General features: G+C 45.6%; 2 protein-coding genes across 3 annotated transcripts in view; both read left to right on the forward strand.

Annotated features, from left to right (window-relative positions):
• Positions 1 to 144: 144 nt before the first annotated feature.
• Positions 145 to 5,367, forward strand: ap4m1 (adaptor related protein complex 4 subunit mu 1). 2 transcript variants are annotated; one of them, XM_027031264.3, is made up of 15 exons: positions 146 to 501; positions 629 to 714; positions 863 to 969; positions 1,582 to 1,678; positions 1,818 to 1,928; positions 2,104 to 2,184; positions 2,905 to 2,967; positions 3,083 to 3,149; positions 3,240 to 3,293; positions 3,392 to 3,498; positions 3,620 to 3,711; positions 3,830 to 3,874; positions 4,015 to 4,065; positions 4,175 to 4,292; positions 4,830 to 5,367. In XM_027031264.3, exons 1-15 carry the CDS (start codon positions 444 to 446, stop codon positions 5,019 to 5,021), a joined length of 1,329 nt encoding a protein of 442 aa, XP_026887065.2. In that variant the 5' UTR covers positions 146 to 443; the 3' UTR covers positions 5,022 to 5,367. The 2 variants fall into 2 exon arrangements, with proteins under 2 accessions (XP_081558376.1, XP_026887065.2); XM_081702250.1 differs by lacking the exon at positions 2,104 to 2,184 and having other exon boundaries at positions 145 to 501.
• A 1,399-nt stretch (positions 5,368 to 6,766) lies between these two features.
• foxo1b (forkhead box O1 b) overlaps positions 6,767 to 22,533 on the forward strand; it is a 23,687-nt gene continuing 7,920 nt past the window's right edge. The window contains exon 1 of the mRNA XM_027031263.3: positions 6,767 to 7,603. Within this exon, the coding sequence (XP_026887064.2) occupies positions 7,022 to 7,603 (582 nt within the window). The 5' untranslated portion in view covers positions 6,767 to 7,021. The remainder of the gene's footprint in view (positions 7,604 to 22,533) is intronic.

Raw genomic sequence — 22,533 nt, forward strand, 5'->3', positions numbered from 1 at the left:
TTACGCATGTCCTGCTTGTGAAAAATATCCCAGTCCGTGATCATGAAACAGCATCCTTTCGGTGTGCACTGCTGGGGTTATTATTATGCACTGTTGTGTTTTTTTTACTCTTGATCACTAGGTGGCAGTAGCAATTCACAGATCCCGACGATCTTAGCATTCACGAAGAAACATTGCCGGTTGTTTACAACGATAGTGTGTCTCGCTAGCTAGCAGGTAAATAAACAAAGCTAGCTAATGACCGTTAGTTTTCGACACTATATCTGTATGTTGTGCTTTCCGTAAGATAATAATTTGGACGATAACAAGTACAGCTATGATACAGCTAGCTGTAGTTGTGATACCGAGGAAGATGGCTGCTTACACATGAGCTATCTAGCTAGTTTACCAGGTCACTAACGGGGAAATTGACACAAATACTCCCACAGCGTGGGTTGAAAAAAATGATTTCTCAAGTATTCATTTTGTCCTCACAAGGCGACCATCTAATATACAAAGACTGTATCCTAATGCATTATTCGCAGGAGAATAGCCTTGATCTGTATTGCTACTTAAGTAAGGTATGCCATTGCTATATTAGCTTTAGGTGCACTGTGTGTTTTAAATCTTTCTTGACTCTCTGTATCAGTCCGCGGGGAAGCGGGGAAAGATTCAATCAACATGTTCTACGAGATGGTTACAAGCCTGAGTGGTGCCCAGCCTCCTGTGGTCATGGTGATATCGTGTGTGTGTGTGTGTGTGTGTGTGTGTGTGTGTGTGTGTGTGTGTGTGTGTGTGTGTGTGTGTGTGTGTGTGGCGATTGCAAATAATCACAGTGAAACTTGTTGGGATAACCATTTTGCTTTCGGTTCAATGTCCCCAGAGGAACAAAAATTTGAACTTCATCCATGTCAGACATAGTGGACTTTACTGGGTCGTGTCTACCAAGGACAACCCATCTCCCTTCACCATTATCGAGTTTCTTAACAGGTAAGCAGCAGAAGCTTTAGGCTTTCCCCCACAGCAGTCCTGGTGTTCTTCAACCATTCATCTAATTAATAAGCTGTTGTTCAGTTTGTGTCTACAAGACACAGTTGACATAAACAGACATTACACAAATATCTATGGCTGGTGATTCCTGTGGGCATGGTTATTATTTACAAGCAAGACATTTTTGCAGTCCAGATCAGCTGACAGTTACATCTCCTGGCTATGACTTCTGACACCATAACACCATGATTTCTGTTATTATACCAGTGGCGTTAAAATCTTAAATCTTTTGTCAGCTTAAAAAAACAATTCTCAGTATGATCCGTCTGTCATATCTGTGACCACTTATATATGCTAATTTATCATGTGGTTAAAATGAGTTTTTATGAGGTATTGGTTTAAAGATTTCTTGTCTGGTTAAGAATGTTTCCTTGTATCCAGTGATTGTTTCTACCAAGAAGCAACACCTTTGACATCATTTTGTTCCCACTTGTGCAGACGTGGCCGTTTGACCTGTGTGCTACTATTGCAGCCTTTTTAGTCATGGGGATTCTGTATCCTTCAGTCATGGGATTGGTGCAGAAGTCGATGTTTTAATGTTTGGTGTCCTAGGCTTGCAGCTCTAACTAAGGACTATTGTGGGAGTCTGAGTGAGAAGTCTGTCCGGATGAACTTTGCTCTGATTTATGAGCTGCTGGATGAGATGGTGGTCAGTGTTATGTTAATGTGACATGCATTCACTTTCATTCATATTAAAACATTTATTGTCCAAACACTTTGTCTCTTTTCATTCATTATTGTCTCTTTTCTTCTCAAACCACCTTTTTCTTTTTGACTCTGAACGTTAGGACTACGGCTACATACAGACAACCTCTACTGACATCCTGAAAAACTTCATCCAGACAGAGGCAGTGACCTCCAAACCCTTCAGTCTTTTTGACCTCAGCAATGTTGGTCTGGTAAGACTTTTTTTTTTTAATTATAATCTTTTTCACCCAGAGACAATGACAGTTTACATGCAGCCAGCACTTGAGAGCAGGCATTCTCACACACTTTATTGAGCACACCCACATGGCTAAGAGGTGTTTGGGAGTATGAATTCTGTTCACGCGACCAGTCTCATTCCTTCCTCAGTTTGGAGCTGAGACCCAGCAGAGTAAGGTGGCTCCTAGCGCTGCTGCTAGCCGGCCCATCGTGGCCAGTCACGGGGAGCAGGTAAGTGCTGTTCCTCTCTTCAGACGCCAGAAAAGCATTTTAGAGTGACTGACGCAATGTGACTGCTGGAAGAATGATGCACAGCTGAAGTTTGGTTCTGGTCTATGGGAGTTACGCGTGTTACATTACATATGTGTGCAGTATATGCCAGTAGGCCCCATTTAACTGCTGCTCACACACCTAACGCAGGTTATTTTCGTCTAATTTCATACCAGATCAAAATGAATGAATTAAGAGATTTTGTTTGTTTTTTTTGTTTTTTTTAAAGGTGTTCTGCTAGCATAAATAGTGCACAGTCATTTCTTGGCCACAGCTGGTGAACGATGCCCAATGTCATTTGATTTGTGTCTGATGCATCTTGGGATACCTGTACTGAATCATGTCAGTGTGCAGTGTGCTTTACAAGTTACAACAGACTTGAAAGTTAAAATCACTCCTGAAGTGCAGAACAGAAGTATTTAAGTTCTGGTTGAAAGCTGCACACCTGTAGTGATTTTTTTTTTATCACCCAATTAATTTTACCTGCTGGTTTGAGTTCATTAGCAAGTCCAGATGGTTAAAATGAAATCCAAGAGATGACTTTTACTTGCTGAACCTGAAAATTCCCTTTTGATTAAAATGACCATGCTGCCACTGTCTTGAATTTATTAATGAATAATCCTAATTGTGTGTCTGTGTGTGGGTGTGTGTGTGTGTGTGTGTGTGTGTGTGATCATGCAGGGAGGGAAGAATGAGATCTTTGTGGATGTGGTAGAGAGGCTCTCTGTTGTAATCGGCTCCAATGTGAGTAGCACGCTTTCATGGCCTGTTTGGATGACTCTGAGCTAGCCAGAACCATCAGTGATGGTTTTTAAACCTGTCTGTCTGCTTCCTGCTGTTCACTCCCTGCTCTTTCTAGGGAGTTCTCATGAAGGCAGACGTGGAGGGAGAGATCAGAGTAAAATGCTATCTACCGACCTGTTCAGGTGCACTACCCAAAACAATTTGAAAGTAAATACATAATAGTTTGTACTCTCCCTTCTCAACCTGTGCTTCTCACACATTGTACTGTGCAGAGATGAGGATTGGCCTCAATGAGGAGTTCAGTATAGGAAAGTCTCAGCTGAGAGGTAAACTTACCTAGTCTGGGAACAAATAATGAATTGGGGCTTCTGTTGACTGTTTACTGACAGTTTTTTAAAAATGTGTTTGGTCCCCTCTGTGCCAGGCTATGGGGCAGCTGTGCGTGTTGATGAGTGCAGTTTCCACCAAGCCGTGAAACTCGATGAGTTTGATACCTACAGGATTTTGAAAGTCTGTCCCAGCCAAGGAGAAGTAAAGACAAATACGCACGCGCGCACACACACACACACACACACACACACACACACACACACACAATATTCTATTAAAAGACAAAGCAGGAAAAACAGGTGTGTATTTATGTGTGTGTCAGCAAACCCTGATGCAGTACCAGCTGAGTGATGAGCTGCCCTGCGCCCCCCCCTTCCGACTCTTCCCTACAGTGGAGAAGGATTATGGGAGCAGGTACTCGGCCTGCATGGCTCCTGATCCTCCCTTAACGTTGACAGCGCAACACGGACCAGCACATTTCTGTAACAAAGACGAAACATGTCCCTCATAGTCACCCTCCTTTTTCCCATAGGCTTCTAATCTTCCTCAAACTACGCTGTGATTTGCCACCTAAAAGGTATGTTAACGATGTCCAGTGTGTACTTGTGCATATTTGGCTTAAGACAAACCTCACGACGTACAGTGTTAGAATGACATGTGGCTCATTTTTATCGGGAGAATGTAAAGTGTGCCGCCCGTTCAATTCTTTTTCTGCAGTGTCGCTATAAATGTCTCCGTCACTGTGCCTGTCCCAAAGGGTTCCTTAAGGTATGGGGAAAAAATATATAATCTCACCATTGTAATATGTGCATCTCACCACGTAGCTGACATTTGTAGGCATCTCTCAAACCGTTGCTCGCGCCCTCCTCCTGTTCAGCCTGTCGCAGGAGCTGAGCAGTCCGGAGCAGTCTGCCGAGCTGCAGCCCAGGAGTAAGGCCGTGCTGTGGACCATCCCGCGATTCCCCGGAGGAGCTCAGCTCTCTGCTGTCTTCAAGGTCACACTGGGTTTTAATGCAGTATTCCAGCATGGAATATACTCAGTGTGATATTTCAGTGTGGAATACTGTGGTATTGCCATGTGGAATACAGTCAGCACGGTATTCCCACGTGGAATATACTGTGGCATTCCAGCATGGACTATACTCAGTACGGTATTCCATCTTGAAATACAGTCAGTGCTGACCAATTCACAGGTATTCCAGTGTGGAATACACTCATCTTCGTATTCCAGCACGGAATACAGGCAGTCCAAAATTTTTCTAAATGCTCCTACTTAAGACCATCAGTAACCATTCAAAATACACTCGCTTATAACTTGCTTATAACTCGCTTATAACTCGCTTCTAAGTGATATGCAGGCATTTATGAACATGCATATATCTGACCACTGGTGGTGTTTACAACAATGACACTGGTGTTGTTTATATATGTTTATATATTATTTATAAACAGATTATATATGTTATCTGAAGGACCTTAAACTTGTTACTAGGGCTTCAAGAACCTTAAACCAATACTGACTCTTCCCATAGGTGGAGGTTCCAAGGCTTAGTTCCGCCTCTCTCTTGGAGGTGGGTCCCATCAGTATGAGCTTCGAGTTGCCCAAGTACACCTGCACAGGACTTCAAGTGCGCTTCCTGCGTCTCTCCCCGACCCAGCCAGGACTGTCGCAGCGCTGGGTCCGCTATGTCACACACTCCGACTCCTACACCATCCGCATCTGACCCTGCCCTCGCACTTACACATTCAACACAGGCACAGGACCAGCGCTGAAAATGCCACACGGAGGGATGTGTCTGTCTGTAGCAGGAGTCTTCCACAGTTACTGTGGAGTCTCGTTATTTAGGAAGAAGTCACATTCACAGTCATTTAGCCAGTGGGGTTGTTGGTGACTTGGAATATAGTTGTGTAAAGTGGGTTTTTTTTTTTTTTTATGTACTTGTTTGTACCTTATTGAAAACATCAGTGGACAGACCGTTTCTTTAACAGTGCAAACAGTTTTTTTAGCTTTGATCCAGTTGCCTCAAATAAGATACTGTATGCAAATTAAAGAACCAACAATCACACACACACAGTTTGCACAGTTTTTGTCTTGCAACAACAGTAATAACCACTTATTACTAAGTGTTTATTTTTAGATACTTAATTTTGTAGCCTTTGGTTTGGTCTTTTTTTGTTTGTTTGTATTTGGTTAAGAGTAGCTCTGCTAAAGTGAACTCTATAACTTTCTGGTGGTATGTGGGCCTCGCAACAATGGATTAAGCCCTGTATTGGGTGATGCTTCTGCTGTCTCCATCTGGATCAATATAGTTATGGCTATCTAAACATGTTAGCTCCAATAGTAAGTTTTTAAAGGTGTCATATTAAGGAATTAACTATATTGTACATTTAATCATACTCACTGACTGTCTGGAATGTCTCCCCTTTAACTCGGTGATGTTAAGGTTGCTTGTAGTTGAGCGCACAGGCCATTCCAAATGAATGAATGGAACTGACCTGACCATCAATCCGGGCGCTGTCTGCTCACTTTCTCCCCTTGCTAGGAATTCTGTCTCAGTTCCTTAAGTGAGTCTGGTCCCATAGAAAATCACTAGTCCTTAGTCCATCTGGAATTCATTTAAGGCCACAGTATGGAACAAGATAAGTGATTTCGCTGAACACGTCTCGCCCCCGCACGCCTTTTTAAAATGAAGAAATTAGGTGGTGTTATGCAAGATTACATCAAACATACCACAGTCACCTCTGGCAGTACCGGTGCCTTAAAGTTTATTTCAGAATCTCATTTCCCAGAAAAGCTCGCCCTTTTACTTTACCTTTTGCAGTAGTAATTTACTTACGTGCGTAGTGGTTAAAATTAAATGCTCATAACAGCAATGGGAGGACAAAACAGCCACTTTCCATATATAGCGATAAAAAAATATGTGCACTTTGGATACTAGGTCTAATGTATAATAGGTTTGTTGTTGAGAATCGACTTGTTTTAGATTGTAGATCTTTTCGTGTGTGCTTGTGATGGAGCCTGTTGTTCTTCAGATGCAGAAATTTGGTTTATGGCTCCCTCTAGTGAGGTGAAAGTAAACATCCCCCATCCTAATGGATAGCCCTTTGAAAATATTTAAACCAGGAATGGTAATAAAATGTTATTTTACCTTAAGTTTGTTTAGGCCTTTTGCCATATACCTTTTCCAAATATTCTCTGATTTACGTTACCCCGGAACTTCGAATGATTAATACTGCTAAGATTGTCTACTGTAAAATATATAAAGTGAAAAAAAGGAGTCCATGCCAACACATGAACGCAATATATTAAAACTATAGTAAAGTAGAGGATTATGCAAACGCGCTCCCTGTTTACCTTTAATTAAACGCGAATTTGATTGGAGGTCTGGAGCTGTCAGTCAACGTGGGCGTGCACTCGGCGAACTGGAGTTAGTTTCAGAGACACTCGGGCTTCTGAGGCCGCGCTGCGACTCACTCGCTCCCCGAAACCCGCGGCACGGTACGACCTGCACATCACTGAACTGTCCTTCACTCATCTTTGCATAGCAGGCTTTACCGTGGAGGCTGACGGGGATTTAGCCATGCGGCGCTGTTGTTAAGGGCTAGAACAAACTCTCTCGAAAACAGTGCAAGTCGTTGCTTTTTTGTTTTGTTTTTGTTTTTGTTTTTACTGAACTGGGGTCAGTGTTTACCGCTGACCCGCTTAGTCGCTTTTGGTTTTGTTATGGCCGAGCCGTCGCAGCCACAGCTGGTTGACATCGACCCAGATTTCGAGCCTCTCTCCCGGCCCCGCTCATGCACCTGGCCGCTTCCACGACCGGAGTTCAGCGAGCCGGGCGGCTCGAACACGTCGTCCCCGGCGCCTTCCGTCAAACAGGAGGCAGGGAGTGCGGACTTCGTCGGCGGTTTAAGTCTGCTGGCGGAGACGGAGGATTACGCGGAGGACAAACCGCTCGTCCTGTGCGGTGATTTTCACTGTACGGAAAACGGCACGCACCCGCGGCAGCAGCGACAGCGCGCGTCGCTCCAACCCGCTCAGCAGCACCCGAGCGCCCCGTTAGCGCACCAGCAACAGGCGGCGTCGCTCCCCTCCGCCGCGGCCGGACACGGCGCCGCCGCGCAGAGGAAGAGCAGCTCGTCCCGCAGGAACGCGTGGGGGAACATGTCATACGCCGACCTCATCACCAAGGCGATCGAGAGCTCCCCGGAGAAGCGCCTCACCCTGTCTCAGATCTATGAGTGGATGGTGAAGAGCGTGCCTTACTTCAAGGATAAAGGAGATAGCAACAGCTCTGCAGGATGGAAGGTATACATTCTGTCTCATGTCGGGTTGAGCGGTTATGGAACGTACCTTTAAAAAGTTGGAAGTGTGTAACATGCGGTACAAAACACGTTATGTAAATTACTTTTTTTTTTTTTTAGCATATTAGAGCTGCAGTACCTGAAGTTGGTTGTCAATACATATATAATACGATTATAGTGCATAGAAGCCTGCAGTTTAGCTATTAACGTGTAATTCGGCAAGATATAATAACGCGCGTAATTGTAAGAGTTACAGAAAGAAGAAACGGTTGCCCATCTTTATTCAACGCACTGGTTTGTGGAGTGTCCCCTGGTGCAGCCGTGAGTCGCGGACGAATGACACGCGGTTTGTTTTGGAATTTCTGGAGCGAGAGTGGCGGCTATACAGGCGAGGTGACCTCGCTCGCGCCAGTGCTCGGTCAGTCGGCCGGTTAAACACAGCACGACGCTTCTGTCCGGCGTACTTGCACCACACGGGAGGTGTGAGCACTTCACATGCATCCCTACACGGGTTTAGCACTGAACGTCACTGCTGTACGCCACCGTACAGAATGACGAGGTTATTTGAGGTTACCCAAAATGTCCCATGCCCTCAGTAGGTACAAAGAAGTTTCAGTATGAGTAATCCAGGAGAGGAAGGTGAGTGTGTGTGTGTGAGAGAGAGAGAGAGAGAGAGAGTATTTCAGTTCTGTAGTTTCATGGCGTGAGTTCTTTTTTGTAGACTTCATTCACACTTTATTTTTGAAGACTTGAAAAAGCTCTTATTTTCAGTAACGTATTACTGATATTTCTGGATCTAAACTATTGTTGCGTTGTGTACACTGTGCGTTGTATGCTGTGTATAATACATTGTGTATATACACTATGTATTATACTGCAGCAGCCGTTTCATATGTAAGTAATGTAAGAACCCACGATCTCTTCACTGCATTTGATTTGTCTTTTAGTAAATATTCGTTGAGATTAAACTGAAGTGATTAAAAAAAAAAAAAACCCTCATGGACATGTATGCATAATGCATCTAGTTGCATGTCTGTCTTAAAGCTGGAGATGCCTTTATATGAACTCTACGTCCACCCACTGTCTTATACCCAGCTCACCACACACACACACACACACAGAGACACACACAGTCATATGTAACCTTTCGATGTGTAGACGTTTCTACAAAATCCCATAGTACTTTGAGTTATGGTGACTAACACAGGCTATTACAAAGCCAGGACTGCTGTCCACTAGGTTGTCTGAAATCTCATGAGTGCCGTGAAACTGATAGGCACTTTGTTTTGAATAGCTTTACTTCACCCTCTGTAATGGTTATGTCTATGTGCAGAATTATAACTGGTAATAATAATGAATGCTTATCTAAGCTCCGAAGCCTGCTAAGCTCCACTGAGAGATCATCACTCTTGCTCTAACCCAGGCTGGAGGCCGCTCAGAAACGAATGCTTGTGTCTTGACGGCAAGATGTGCGAATGACATCAGAAAGCCACAGTGTTTGACATCATGCGCGTGGGACCCACCCTCCACTCCCTGACCTAAAAATACCTGCAGGATTAGCTGTGATTGCAGGACTCGCTGCTACCTGAGAACCCCTCAGCCGAGCGCCAGAAGGCGTGCATGCCACGACAGGGGCCGTCTGAGCCCACGCTATTGTGACATCATAATCTCAGCATTCCGATCGCTCATGGGATGTTTGTGTCTGTGGGAAGGGTGCAGCTTTTAGGGGAAGGCATGTGTGACACCGCAGTCTATAATACACCGAGCACAGGCCACAGATCCTGTGGAATGCTATTGTATGAGAACAATCATATTCTACCTCCAGTCTTGGGCATGGCCGTGCTACTGAAACAGTTAACTGAAGCAGGAGCAGATGGGCGAAGTGTTTTTTGGCCAAGGCTGTTGACGCTGTCCGGATATGCTACAGTGTAATGATGTTTTTACTACTGCCACTCACACTAGAGCCTGCAGTCAACCAGAGCAAATCCGTACAGTAGGATTAGAATTTCAGAGTATTCTAGCGTGTACGTTTATGATCTGGACTCATTCTGCAGCGACTTCAAGCAGATACTACCCTGCGTGTCTAGCTGACCTTTCAGGAGCGTCAGTCATGTCTAGAGTTGTTTTTGATGTGGTGCTAGCGATGTAGTTTGTGTCTTCCGTACACAGATCAAACCTGAGCAAGGGTGGTTGTTAATCTCTTTTGGTTAATCTCCAGGTTAAGATACTGAAAGGGTCTTTCTCTCTTGAAATGTCAATAAAAGTCTGGAAAGAAAAAAAGTCTTTGAGTGTGGAGTGGAGAAAACGGGTCAGGGGGTTTGAGGAGGGCTGTTCTGGGGTAAACAAGGCTTCTAAGGTCAAAGGTCAAGCTCTACTGTACCCTGAAGGGTGTGTCACAAGCCTTAGCTGTTCTCAGTTGTGCTATGCAACTAAATAGTAAGTAACATAGTTACACGCATGTTACAAACACACACGCGCACACGCACTCAGAGCATAGAGGCTGGGTCTGCTTAAGAATAGTGCGCCTTTTGTCTGATTTGCTACGGAAATGGCAGTATGGTGGGAGTGAGAGTGTGTGAGTGTATGCTGCCTCTGGGGGGAATGTGGTGGGCATTCCCGTGTGTGTGAGTGTGTGTATGTGTTAGTAAAATAGCAAAACTTCCTTCTGACCTCATCGGCTTCATGCCCACTGTCAGTGTTGCCATCATGCTTCTGTTTTTGCAACCTGGCTGAGTCTGATTGGATCTGTGTGCGAATGTGTGTCTGTTTGAGAGTGAAAATGTGTGTGAATGTGTGTGAGTGTGTTTGTGGCTCATATTCCAAACTACTGAATGTCATTACGACATAAAATATGTTACTATTATCTTGTTTCAGGCAAACCTCCCTCTCCCCAGTCTTCATTCCTCTATTAAATGTTTAACTATGACCTCTGCTTCAGCAGATAAACCTTGTTACCCCTCCATGCTTTGAAGTCTACACACACACACACACACACGCACACACACACACACACACACACACACACACACACACACAGACAGACAGTTATGTACTACTGTTTAAGACACATCCAGCGATGTGAAATAAAGGGTGTTCACAGATCTATGCAGGTTCATGTGACCCTGATTCTGGACTGGGACATAATGTCTTACTCCTGGAGCAAGACAAACAGGTAAACAGATTGAATGAGTGGGTGGGAGACTGCCGTGTGCATGGACAGGTCATTGATACCCAAATGCCAAATCACTGCATTTGCCCTTGACTGCTGTGTTTTCCACGCAGGCAGCTAGAAGGATCCGTGACTCCATTCAAACACATGGCCTCCTTCTAGGGTCACCTGCCTAGTTTTCACCTGGACAGTCTGGATTTAAGGCTGTTCATCTGGGTGTCTGATTTTGGCTTCCATTTTTTCCCGGTTTTTTTTTTTTTTTTTTTTTTTTTTCCCTTGTCCCACAATGTGGGGGAGTAAACAAGCAATGCAATCATATTGGTCGGTTTGTTTGTCACTCCCCGCTTCCCCCTCCCACTGGCAATTTTAGACAAATCAAAAGTTGGCAGGCAAAGTCAAATACAAAGTACAGGTGGAAGACATATCAGTGGTGCATTTAATGCCATGGGAGTGTCCAGTTTTGGCTTGTTGAAGAGGTGACAACCCAACCTCCTCCAAACCTCATTTTTCCCGGCAGGTTTGATGTGCGGCAGAAATGGAATAAAATGTAACACCTTTAAACAACCAGCTCATGATGCCACAATAAAATAAAATAAAATAAATCTTGAGCGCCAAACAGTGTTCTGATAATATTTCTGTCTTGGGTGGAAATCTGCCGTTGTCAATGCTTACTGAAATTTGGGTGCAGAATACGTTATGTTTCGATTACTCCATGATTTACAAAAATGTAGAATTTGACTCCAGGAATCCTTTAGAGCGTCATCAGTACAGAGACATGGGAGCCCGTGGCTGTGTTTCCTCTCGCTAATCGCCCTCAGCGCGATCCGAGGGGTAGGCAGGTACGCTGTGCACAATTAGCATTGTGCAAGATGCACGGAGGAAGGGGAGCTGTCATGAGATGAAAGTGTCGTGCTCAGCTGTGACATGTGAAACCTGCCGCTTCTGAGAATTCATTAGATATCAGAAAAATCCCCACACAAAAATGTCAAAAGGAAGTTGAGCAGTCATCGGTGCGCTCCATTCTCCCACTCTCTGTCTTTTATTTTCGCACTTTTGCAAAAAGAGCAATGTAGTATAAACCCAAAATTATTTATGGTGACAGCTACTTTCTCACTCGCAGCTTTTATTGCATGCAAAATAAATGTGCGAATATGTTTTAAAAATTCTATATACCTGAAACACATATTTATACTTCTCTGTGTATTTGTTCATGTTATGAATATCAAGTGTGAAGGGGGTGGGGCTACAGTTCACAGTGCAGCAGTGTGAGGCAGGAGAGGCCCTGCACACGTGGCCCACCTCCCAGTGCGCTCAACACCTCCAGGCCTGTGGGGGGCAGTGTGGCCTATATGCTGGGTTGCCTTTGTCATACTCCCACCTGCACCTCGGCCTTCTGGGGAGAGCATGGTAGAATGCCTCGTCCCTTTCTGCATGTTTTATTTATTTTTATTTATTTGTATTTTTTTATTTTTTTTGAGGGGGGGATGTACCAGCGCGAAACTCTCGGGTCAGTGGGAGCTGTTTGTACCGCACAGGTTGCATAAAACAACAGAACTCCGTTACTAGCACATAGTGGAGTGGGGCGGCACCAGACGTGCATGAACGGCGTTGTTTGTCTCATGTGCTCTTTGTACCGATTCCTTGTTCACAGGGCACAGGAAGCCCTTACCTACCCCAGCCACCCTGAAGGGCACAGGCTGCTTCAGGCAAGGATTAGAGCAAATTACGGTCACAGTGCTCCGGCCTGAGATGAAGACTTAACGGTAGAACAATGGTGATATGTCGCCTGTGTTGGAAACATTCCCAAAGCTTCTTTCATAATAGAGAGAAAATAGCTTTGGGATGGATGGGAATTCACCCTTCACTTAGCCTGAAGATACCCCCTTAAGGCTTCTCTGCATCAGTTATAAATAGCATTCCTTATTTTGGCTGCTTGAAGTTCAAATGCTGTTCTTTGAAAGTGGGAAATGCCTGCCGCTTTGCAAGTGTTTCGTGGAAAAAAGGAATAACAGTATGGGATGTGCTGTTATTTTTATCAGAAGCCTCTAGCTGACATACTATAGATCCCGTAAGCCACAGAGAGGTAACGATGTGTTTGCCGGCAGTCAGAACCAGTGGCTCAATGACTGCACAATTGGACGTCGATGGAACTTTCAGGAAAGTTGGGCCGGGACCGGAGCCCCAGAGCTGCCACCCCTGTTGGGGAGGAACATGAACAGGGCAGAGAGGCCAGGTCATATCCAGGTCAACTCAGGTCGTGCCACGCCACAAAGAATGCATCAGGCTGCATAGCAAGCGTGAGCCTTACACAATACCTGGGAAAAAAAACAAAAACAAACATTGTCGGATGAACAAAACTATCCGCGTGTGTTTGTTTAGGCAGTCGTGTTTAGCCTTGAAGTGTCCATCAGGCGAAATTCCCTTAGATGATCATTTATCATTATACAAACATTTTCTTGGTTTTCTAAGAGAATGAGTCACTCTAAAAGGTTAATGTCAGAAATGACCAGATCGGTGTAAATTCACCAGTCTTCATTAACACATGGAAATCCCTGTTAATTTTAGAAACTAAACTTGACTAAAATTTCATTCGTTGCATAAATGATTTGAAGCCAGCTGACAGTTGGCTGCTTCGAAGTCCATGTTTTACTAAACTGAATTAGGCAAAGTTGCATTTGCGGGAGGAAGCACCCTATCCCTTAGTCTTAGTCAGCCACACTTACATGGCAGCGTGAGGAAAGCCAACCCACCAGTACCACCCCCCTCCGTCCCGCCCCTAACCCCGCTCCGTCCCGCCCCTAACCCCGCTCCCAGACACGCCCCTAACCCCGCTCCGTCCCGCCCCTAACCCCGCTCCCAGACACACCCCTAACCCCGCTCCGCCCCGCCCCTAACCCCGCTCCCAGACACGCCCCTAACCCATGTTTTAGACACAGGCAGTCAGACACAGAGATGAGAACAGAGAACTTGATGAACTTTTAGGTAGCAGCCCGCCACCCAGACTGAGTGAACTGTAACAACAGATACCAGAGTGAGAACATGAGCGCACAAACCGGGCAGGTGTAGGCGTTTGTCTGACGCTGAGTGATGACACAAAGCCTTTGTCAATCTCTTTGTTCACATGCTTTTGAGTGGGAAATGAATCGCTCTCGCCCCATGACCGCAAACGTGCAATTGTGCATAAAATACTTCTGTATGCAATATGTGTAGTTTTGTTTTTTCTGCGTTTTGAAAGGGTAAAAAGTCTAAGGTGGCATGTGTCCAACTGTTGAGTGTAGTTCAGCTGAGGACCTTCACAGCCGGGCCAGTTGCTAGAGGAGGGTTGGTGGTCAGCCTCCAGTGTGAAGACTGGTTTGAGCACAAGATGGCCTCGTTTGGAGCACAATAACAGGAGGCGATGTGACTACTCTGACCTCTGGGGAGGGAGGTAAGAAGGGAGAGAGAGAGGGAGAGAGGGAGAAAGCGGCAGAAAGTGAGGGAGGGAGAGGGAGTTGAGGGGATGTTGAGGGATAAACGTCAAACATCCTTCATTCCTGAGCCATGCACTCATTTCCCAGTGCGTGTCTGGTAGAGCTCCCCTACCACAACCTGTCGAGAAGGCCCCGCTGCTGCCACACGGGACCCAGCTGCGAGGGCGGGACGCAGGATGCGGGACCCAGCTCCGAGTGTGGGACGGGGGAGCCAGCTGTAAGTGCTGGGATGAAGGACACAGGACACAGCTAGTAGCGCTGGACGCAGGATGCGGGACCCAGCTGCGAGTGCGGGACTCGGGAACCCATGCACAGAGCTGCGGTGGACCACATCGCTTTCTTAGGCCTGCCATTCCCCGTGATTCCCCGTGTTCCTCTTTGATCGTTTCTCCACAGACGAGAAGCTGCCCAGCAAATTCCCCCCCCCCACCCCACCCATCCTGCCCTGACACACCTCACCCACCCTACAACGTGACGGTTGATGACTGATGAGCTCAATCAGGTGTTCCAGACTGAGATGGACATATGCGCGGGGTGTCAGACATGCAGAGCTGCGATTTCTCTTCTCTTTTAGTCTGTTAGCTGAAATTTGCCATTTCAGTGAACTGGCAGCCACTTCTTACAGAGAGACAAAACAAGGAACAAGCTGCTATAATTTTGTGATTAAAAAAAAAAAAAAACCTCCCGGGGCTTTATTATCTTTTGTTGCACAAGAGGCTGACCTCCTGAAGCTCATCTGCTGCAGGGGCGGCACTCTGAGTCGGGTCTGCAGCGGCTGCTCTTTCCTGCCTTTCACTATGTTAATGTAGGTGGATGTCAGCAGAAATGACAGCTGACCTGTGAAGACAGGCCTTTGTTCAGTGCTCCACCATGACCCTTTCATAAAGCTTCCACTGAAGCAAAATCCTCTCTCTCTCTCTCTCTCTCTCTCTCTCTCTCTCTCTGTGTGTGTGTGTGGAATCAAGATATCCTTTTCCTTTAATGTTAAAAAAGCACTGCACCAACAGGAGCTTTTTCATGTCATGTCCAGTGGCTCTGGTGCTCTGGTGGAACCTCTGGCTCGGGGTTATTTTTGTACTTTCCTGTAAAAACAGCGCACACGTCTCTCACAATGAGCAGTGATGCGTTTCCTGCTGAGTGGCTGGAAAATGTACGCAGTGTGTTAACATCTCCTCCCTGACACACACACACACACATACATGCAAACATGCCACAGAAGGGTAAGCTATAGGGTTTAGTACCAAATGTTGGGGTTAATGAAAGCAGGGAGTTTAAAAAGGAGGAATCAGGAATTATCATGGGCTCCAGTCAATTGAATAAGTCCAAACTTTTCAAAACTACAACCTAAATGCAGTGGCTGGAGCTACTGTGCATCCCGCTGCCTGTCGTCCTGGAGATGAGGAGGCGTGTTTTATCTTCCACACATGATCAGTCTGGGAGAGGGTCACAGCGTTCACCTACTCACTCACTCGGGTTCGAGTATACAGAGAGACGTTTTGTTGCACTGTAAATGTCCACGGAAAGACCTAAATGGAAACGCACAAAATAACGCTCATAATGTCATAAAGTAGGCTCACTTCTGTTGTATAGACATGAAAATCTCATTACATATGATCATCTGATAAACATTTATTACTGTGTCATGCAAAGAAAATTTTGATATTATTGGTTTAAACAAATGCATAAATAAATAAATGTTATTATGGTGTTGTTGCAATGGAGTAATCTCATAATATAATTTGGTTTTTTTTTTAGATCAGTGTTTTAATATCTTTAGATCCAGTGTGTTTTTCAGTGCATTTTTGTAAGAGGAACAATGAAATTATAAGAGTGAAAATCCAATGGAAAAAGTTTGTAGTCTGAGAAAACAATAACAACAGTATGGACATAATGTAAGAGAGTGTGTGTGTGTGTGTGGGGGGGGGGGGGGGGGCGAGAATAACAGGGGAGGGAAACGAAAAGGTGTTTTCTTTTCTCTCTGTCACAATAACACACGCGTGCACACCAGTCTCTAGGGCATACTCAGAGCCCAGCTTCCTTTAGCGTTTGTGTGTATGTGTGTGTGTGTGTGTGTGTGTGTGTGTGTATGGATGCGGATGCGTACACACATCACACACGTGCAGGCCACACCCAATCGGTGCGGTGCGTCCCTGCAGCCAGCTGCCTGCGAAAGCCGTTTGTTTCCCCATGGGGTGTCCCCTGATAGGGGGACCCCGGTGGCTCCCACAGGGGAAGGCGAGCATGGAGGGGGTGCAGGGACCCAGCGTGCGGCCCTGGTGCTTTGGAGCCTGGAGTCTTACTGGAACTGACTGTTTTTGTAAGCGATCTGCAAGCTGAACCGTTGGCACACGTGCAGCATGTAGAACTCAACCCCCCTCCCGCCCCCGACCCCGACCCGGACGGGCGCTGCAGTGTCAACCCTCAGACCCTGGAGGGCGCTACTTCTCGGGCGAACGCTCCTGCCGGGAGTTCGGCCGCAGGGACGAGCGGCGTCTAGGGCTGTGGTTCCACCCGCGGTCTCGTAGTCGGTCGGAAGGTGCTGACCGTTTTCCCTTTAATCCCCCCGAACATCGTCAGAGTAGGAAGGAGCAGTAGCTCAGCTCATGTCCCGGAACCCTGTCTGGGGCTGCCAGAGCTCAGGCCTCGCTCTGCGTGCCCCACTTGTCTGCGCGTGGCAGCCTCTGCATTATTTGGCTTGAATAATAAAACGTTTATGCTTGAGTTTCACAGACTTAAGATGTGACTCTTAAATCACTAAATCCACTTCTAAATATTTCAGAATGTAAAGTTAGCACTTTATAAATTCAAAAATGATTACATTCATAGTTGATTTAAATTCAATAAATTCACTCTTACTTTTATATATTTAAATACATATCACTTCATAAATTCAAAGTAATTACATTCACAGTAAATAAATTCAGCTTTAAGCAGCATCCCTCTGACGGCGCAACGAAACCGAATGTAAATTTTGACATTCCGTGGTCGCTGTAATGCGGAAACGAGGAAAAAGAAGGAATAGGATATGGGAAAAAAACAGACTCCGTTTGTGCTGGTAAAAATTCAGGGCTGTTAGTAAACACTCCTAATGTGGGAACGGCATGATCGATGGAATCAGAGCTGAGATAAGACATGTTCCCGTGACCTTGATGTGGCTCTGCTCACAGCCATTGTAGTAAGGAAGCCTTTCTTTCTCGACACAAAGCAGACATCACTCCTTGTAGTTCGCTTTCAGCATGCAGGCTGTGTGGCTGCAGTAGGCTATCGCTAAAAACCAAACCCATGACAACTGCGTATGAAAGAACCAGCCACTGTGAGCGCATGTCGGCCTTTTCTCAGTGGTCTTCTTTACGCTCACACGTACGTGTACAGCGTTTAGCAGACATTCTTGACCACAGTGACTCACAGAAGTGTTTTGTTGTCTCAGTGGGACTTATTCTTACAACTCGAACAGGATTCACACATAATCAAGCCTAATCCATTCATATATATTAATATAGATTACTAAGTGTAGGAATGAAGCTTAATCACATGCCTTTTGAACTATTACTGCAAAGGGAAATTTCATAAGTGAGAATGGAAGTTCTTGCCTGAGCATAAGGCTCAGGAGAGACTGGTACCACATAGGCAGAGTGAGAAACACGGACTCTGTAGCAGCCATGGTGGACCCTTCCATCCTCATCATCGGAAGGCGCGAGTAGCCTTTGATTGGTTGTTGAGCAAGCCCACCCGAACTGGTTGACCTGTGACTGGTTGTTAAGAAAGCTCATCTAAGTAGGTTGATCTGTGATTGGTTGTTAAGCCAGCCCACCCATCAGCTCAGCCCCCTGCACTGGAAGTGTGACGCTAGGAAGCGCATCCTTCCTCAGGTGACCAGCCATGGCTGCTGTGCTATTGTGTGTGGGTGTGTGTGTGTTCTTGGGTTTGTGTATATGTGTATGAGAGACTGGAATTCAAAGTATGCATGGCTGTATTGTGTTCAGTATAGTTCAGGGTAACTGCTCTCCCATGAGCCCCAGCGTGTGTGTGTGTGTGTGTGTGTGAGAGAGAGTGGCTGACCTTGCCAAGAATTAGATTTGGTCATTGCTATGTGTCAGACACCCGGTGAGGAGCCACCATTTACATTTGAGTTTTTCTCGAATGACCTAGAAATGATATTTAAACAGCATGGGTTTGAGTTGAATGTTGTGAGTTTTAACAGCATGGGTTTGAGTTGATCCCACTGATCCACTCAAGCAGAGCGTCCTGAGGTTGAATGTGTTTGTATGCAGGCCATATGTCCTGTGGAGGAGAAGAAAGAAATTAAACATTTAGACTCACTGAATGTGGGAACAGATCATGTCAGGTAATACTGTGATGACACACGGGGAGAAAGAGAGAGGAGGCGAGAGAGAAAGAGAGGGTGGGAGGGGCTCAACCTCCTTTCAAACAAAGCTCTCAATTTGAATTAAAGATTGATCTGGTGGGTGGAGTTACTAATGTAGAACTCCAGCCTGTTCTGTACAAGTGATGGAATGATGATGACTGTAATTCTAAAATAGTAATCGTGATTACACTTCAGATTAGATAGACGTCACACCCTGCAGTGTGTGTGTGCGCGCGCGCGTTTGTGTGTACAGTGACTTGGCATTTTATCCTTATGTGGTTTTCATTGTCCCCACCTTTCCTGCCCCTCCTAGAAGCCGCATGAAATAATGGTGTGTGTGTGTGTGTGTGTGTGTGTGTGTGTGTGTGTGTGTGTGTGTGTGTGTGTGTGTGTGTGTGTGTGTGTGTGTGTGTGTGTGTGTGTGTGTGCGTGCGTGCACATGTGAGTGTGCCTGTGTCTTTGTGTGCGTATATGCATGCACATGTTCGTGTGTATGCACGTGCATAGGGGTGTAGGGGTGTTTGTGTGTGTATGGGTGTATGCATCAACGTGTGGTGTAGGGTGTGGAGTGGAGTACTATTAAGAAAACATAAACCTCAGTTGGTGTCAAACCCACCTTCTGCTTGGGGTGGGTGTTAAATCCTGTGTGTGCATGTTTGGAATTTGGGTTTGTGGTTTAGCCCTATAACAGAGGTAAATAAATAACTACACTTGGGTTTTTTTCTAAATAAATTTAAATCATAATGAATTAATACTCTATTCAGAACCAACTGACTAATTTAATTCCTTTCAAGATTTTTGTTGTACATAAATCTACAGAATTGTAAGTAAAGTATTTTTTCTTTGTGCAGCAGAACAATGAATAAATTGCACAAATAAAACGTTTAAACGATGCTGTTGGTATTAAGAGGCCCAAAGTGTGCAGTGAAAATCTCCCCCACACCATTACACCACCAATGCCAGCAGCCTGGACCGTTGGTACAAGGCAGGACGGAGCCACGCTTTCATGTTGTTTACGCCAAATTCTGACCCCATCATCCAAATGTCACAGCAGAAATCGAGACTCATCAGACCAGGTAACATTTTTCCAATTTTCTGTTGTCCACTTTTGGTGAGCCTGTGTGAATTGTAGCCTCAGTTGCCTGTTCTTAGCTGCAAGGAGAGGCACCTGGTGTGGTCATCTGCGTCAAGGTTGTGCTCATGCACGCTCATCTGCATACCTCAGTCATAACTAATGGTTATTTGAGTTACTGTTACCTTTCTATCAGCTAGAAACAGCCATTCTCTCTCCTCTGCTATCAACAAAGCATTTTCGCCTAGGGAACCGCCGCTCATTGGACATTTTCTTGCTTTCGGACCCGTTCCCCGTAAACCCTAGAGATGGTTGTGCATGAAAATCCCAGCAGGTCAGCAGTTTCTGAGACACTCAGAGGAGCCTGTCTTGCACCGACAGCAACACCACGTTCAGAGTCACTTCCCCATTCTGATTCTGGCTTTGAACTCCAGCGAGTTTACTTAATGCGTGCGTGTCCTTTATCTCCTCCCTGAAGAAACACGTCAGTCTGTAATTCCTGCTTTGTGCCAGACATTAGACGCACGACGCAGGGTGAGCTCAGTGACTCCTCATCCCTTCCGTTGGTTTTCATCCCGGCCACAAACACCCTCCTGTGGGATCCAGGTCCCCAGCCGGGGCAGACCTCTCCATGCCTCTCCCCTGGTTTAGAGGCCCCAGGCAGGGCGGATACCCAGAGGGCAGACAGGGCACCTATCAGCATGGGTCAGTTCTTCCTGAATGGATGGATAGCAGAGACGGGCCGTCCTGCTCTCCAACAAGCCCTATGGGACAACAGCTCTCTCTCTCTCTCTCTCTCTCTCTCTCTCTCTCTCTCTCTCGTTCTTTCATGTGCTCTTGCTGTTTGGTTTTATTGGGTTATTTGAATATTTCTGTAAAGGCGCGCACACACACGCACATATATACATAGATAATTGTATGTACGTGTGTATGTACATGTATATGTATGTGTGTGTGTGTGTGTGTGTGTATGTACATGTATATGTATGTGTGTGTGTGTGTGTGTGTGTGTGTGTGTGTGTGTGTGTGTGTGTGTGTGTGTGTGTATATATATATATATACATACACATTATATATGAGAGAGAGAGAGAGAGAAAGAGAGAGAGAGAGAGAGAGAGCATATGTAAATAAGAGGAATTTTGTTGGAAATGACTGAGATGATGGTGAAATAAATCCAGCTAAACGCCTGAGTCTGAGAATGTTTGTGTGTTAATAATGTCTGTGTGCAAAATTTTAAATCTTGACATTATCTTTCTGCAAAACATGTCTCAAACACACACACACACCCGTTGATTTAGTGCATTTGCCACAAACTCGTACAAACAAACACATTTGGTTAAATGGTCTCTCAGCTCTGCCTCTCAGTATAAATGTCTGCTGATTGATGAGGGTCTTGTACAAAGAGCCTCCTTTGTGTATATGTGTAGGCCCAATCAGCTGGATAAGAACTTCTCACGAGACAAGAGGGGTGAGAAACAAGTAAAGAGCAGGAAGGATGTTGAAGAGAGAGAGAGAGAGAGAGAGAAAGATGAGAGGGACTGAGAGGGAGAGATTGAGAGAGAGAGAGAGAGAGAGAGACACACACACACAGAGGGAGAGAGAGAGAGAGAGAGAGAGAGAGAGGATGTGCGCAGAAGGAAGTGGTTGGTTCATTGAAGTTTGTCATTGTGAGTTTATCTTTTGCTTCTCCCTCTTTTTCTGTCCTGCATTCCTTCGGGTTATCTCCGCTCTCTGCCACCTCCTCTAACCCCAGTCCTTCATGGTGCTCGGCTGAGCTGGCTGGGAGTGTGTGTGTGTGTGTGTGTGTGTGTGTGGATATACCTGTGTGTTTGTGGCTTTACGTGTGTCATCAGACTGCACCTGGCCTGAGGGGTCGTTTGTTTATCATGACCTGTGTCTGTTGCCATGGCGTCATGCATGACTGGTTGTACCACAGCAGCTGTTTTTATGCCCCCCCCCCCCCCCGTGCCCCGCCATCAGCCATAAGTAACTACAAAAAACAAAAACAACTTGTTTATTTATATATAGTAAATAGTTTTATGCAAATGCTAATGAATGATGTATGCATTGATATTTGGATACACAAATGATCCAGACAATAGATTAAAACGAGTCATAAAGGGCAGAGGTCCTTGGAACATAAACCATGGCGCAGTTACACACAGAACCAGTACAATCACCATAGACACAGAGCTGACTGAAAACAGATTGAATACAGTTACATTTTAGGTAATAAACTGTATACACACACACAAACACACACACACACACACACCCCACACATATATATAAACACAAAACAATCCATTGTATGTTACATGATATAATGTTACAGAGGAAGTTGTCAAGTAAAGGATGACTGATCGTTGATCTGTCTTCCCATCCTTTAATCCTGATCTTTAACAGGGTATGATCATAGCTACTGATCTCAGGACTGTCACAAAGGCACTGGGAAACCAGTGTGGGGCAAAGCCACCAGCCTAGTCAGGCCAGTGGTGTTCAGCTGGTTAATGTGGATGTGTCTGATAGGGAGCTTTGCGCGCGATATGGGTATGGACCTGAGTCATTGGTGTGGGGTGGGGGGGGTGTATGGGTGTGGGCGTGGGTGGGTGGGTGGGTGGGTGTGTGTGTGTGTGTGTGTGTGTGTGTGTGTGTATGTATGGTGGACCGCAGTTAAGTCAGAGATTCAGACAGGATACAGATGGAGTTGGAAGCCCTGGGCATGTGGATAGCGAGTCATGTAGAGGACACACACAGAAACACTCACATGTGCACACACCCTCACAAGTGCATGCGCACGTGTACACACACACACACAGAGTCTCTAACTGATGCTGCACCTGTTAATGTTTATGTC

This window comes from Electrophorus electricus, chromosome 19, assembly GCF_041902795.1.
Source record: "Electrophorus electricus isolate QZ-2024a chromosome 19, ASM4190279v1, whole genome shotgun sequence".
In the NCBI taxonomy this organism is placed as follows: domain Eukaryota; kingdom Metazoa; phylum Chordata; class Actinopteri; order Gymnotiformes; family Gymnotidae; genus Electrophorus; species Electrophorus electricus.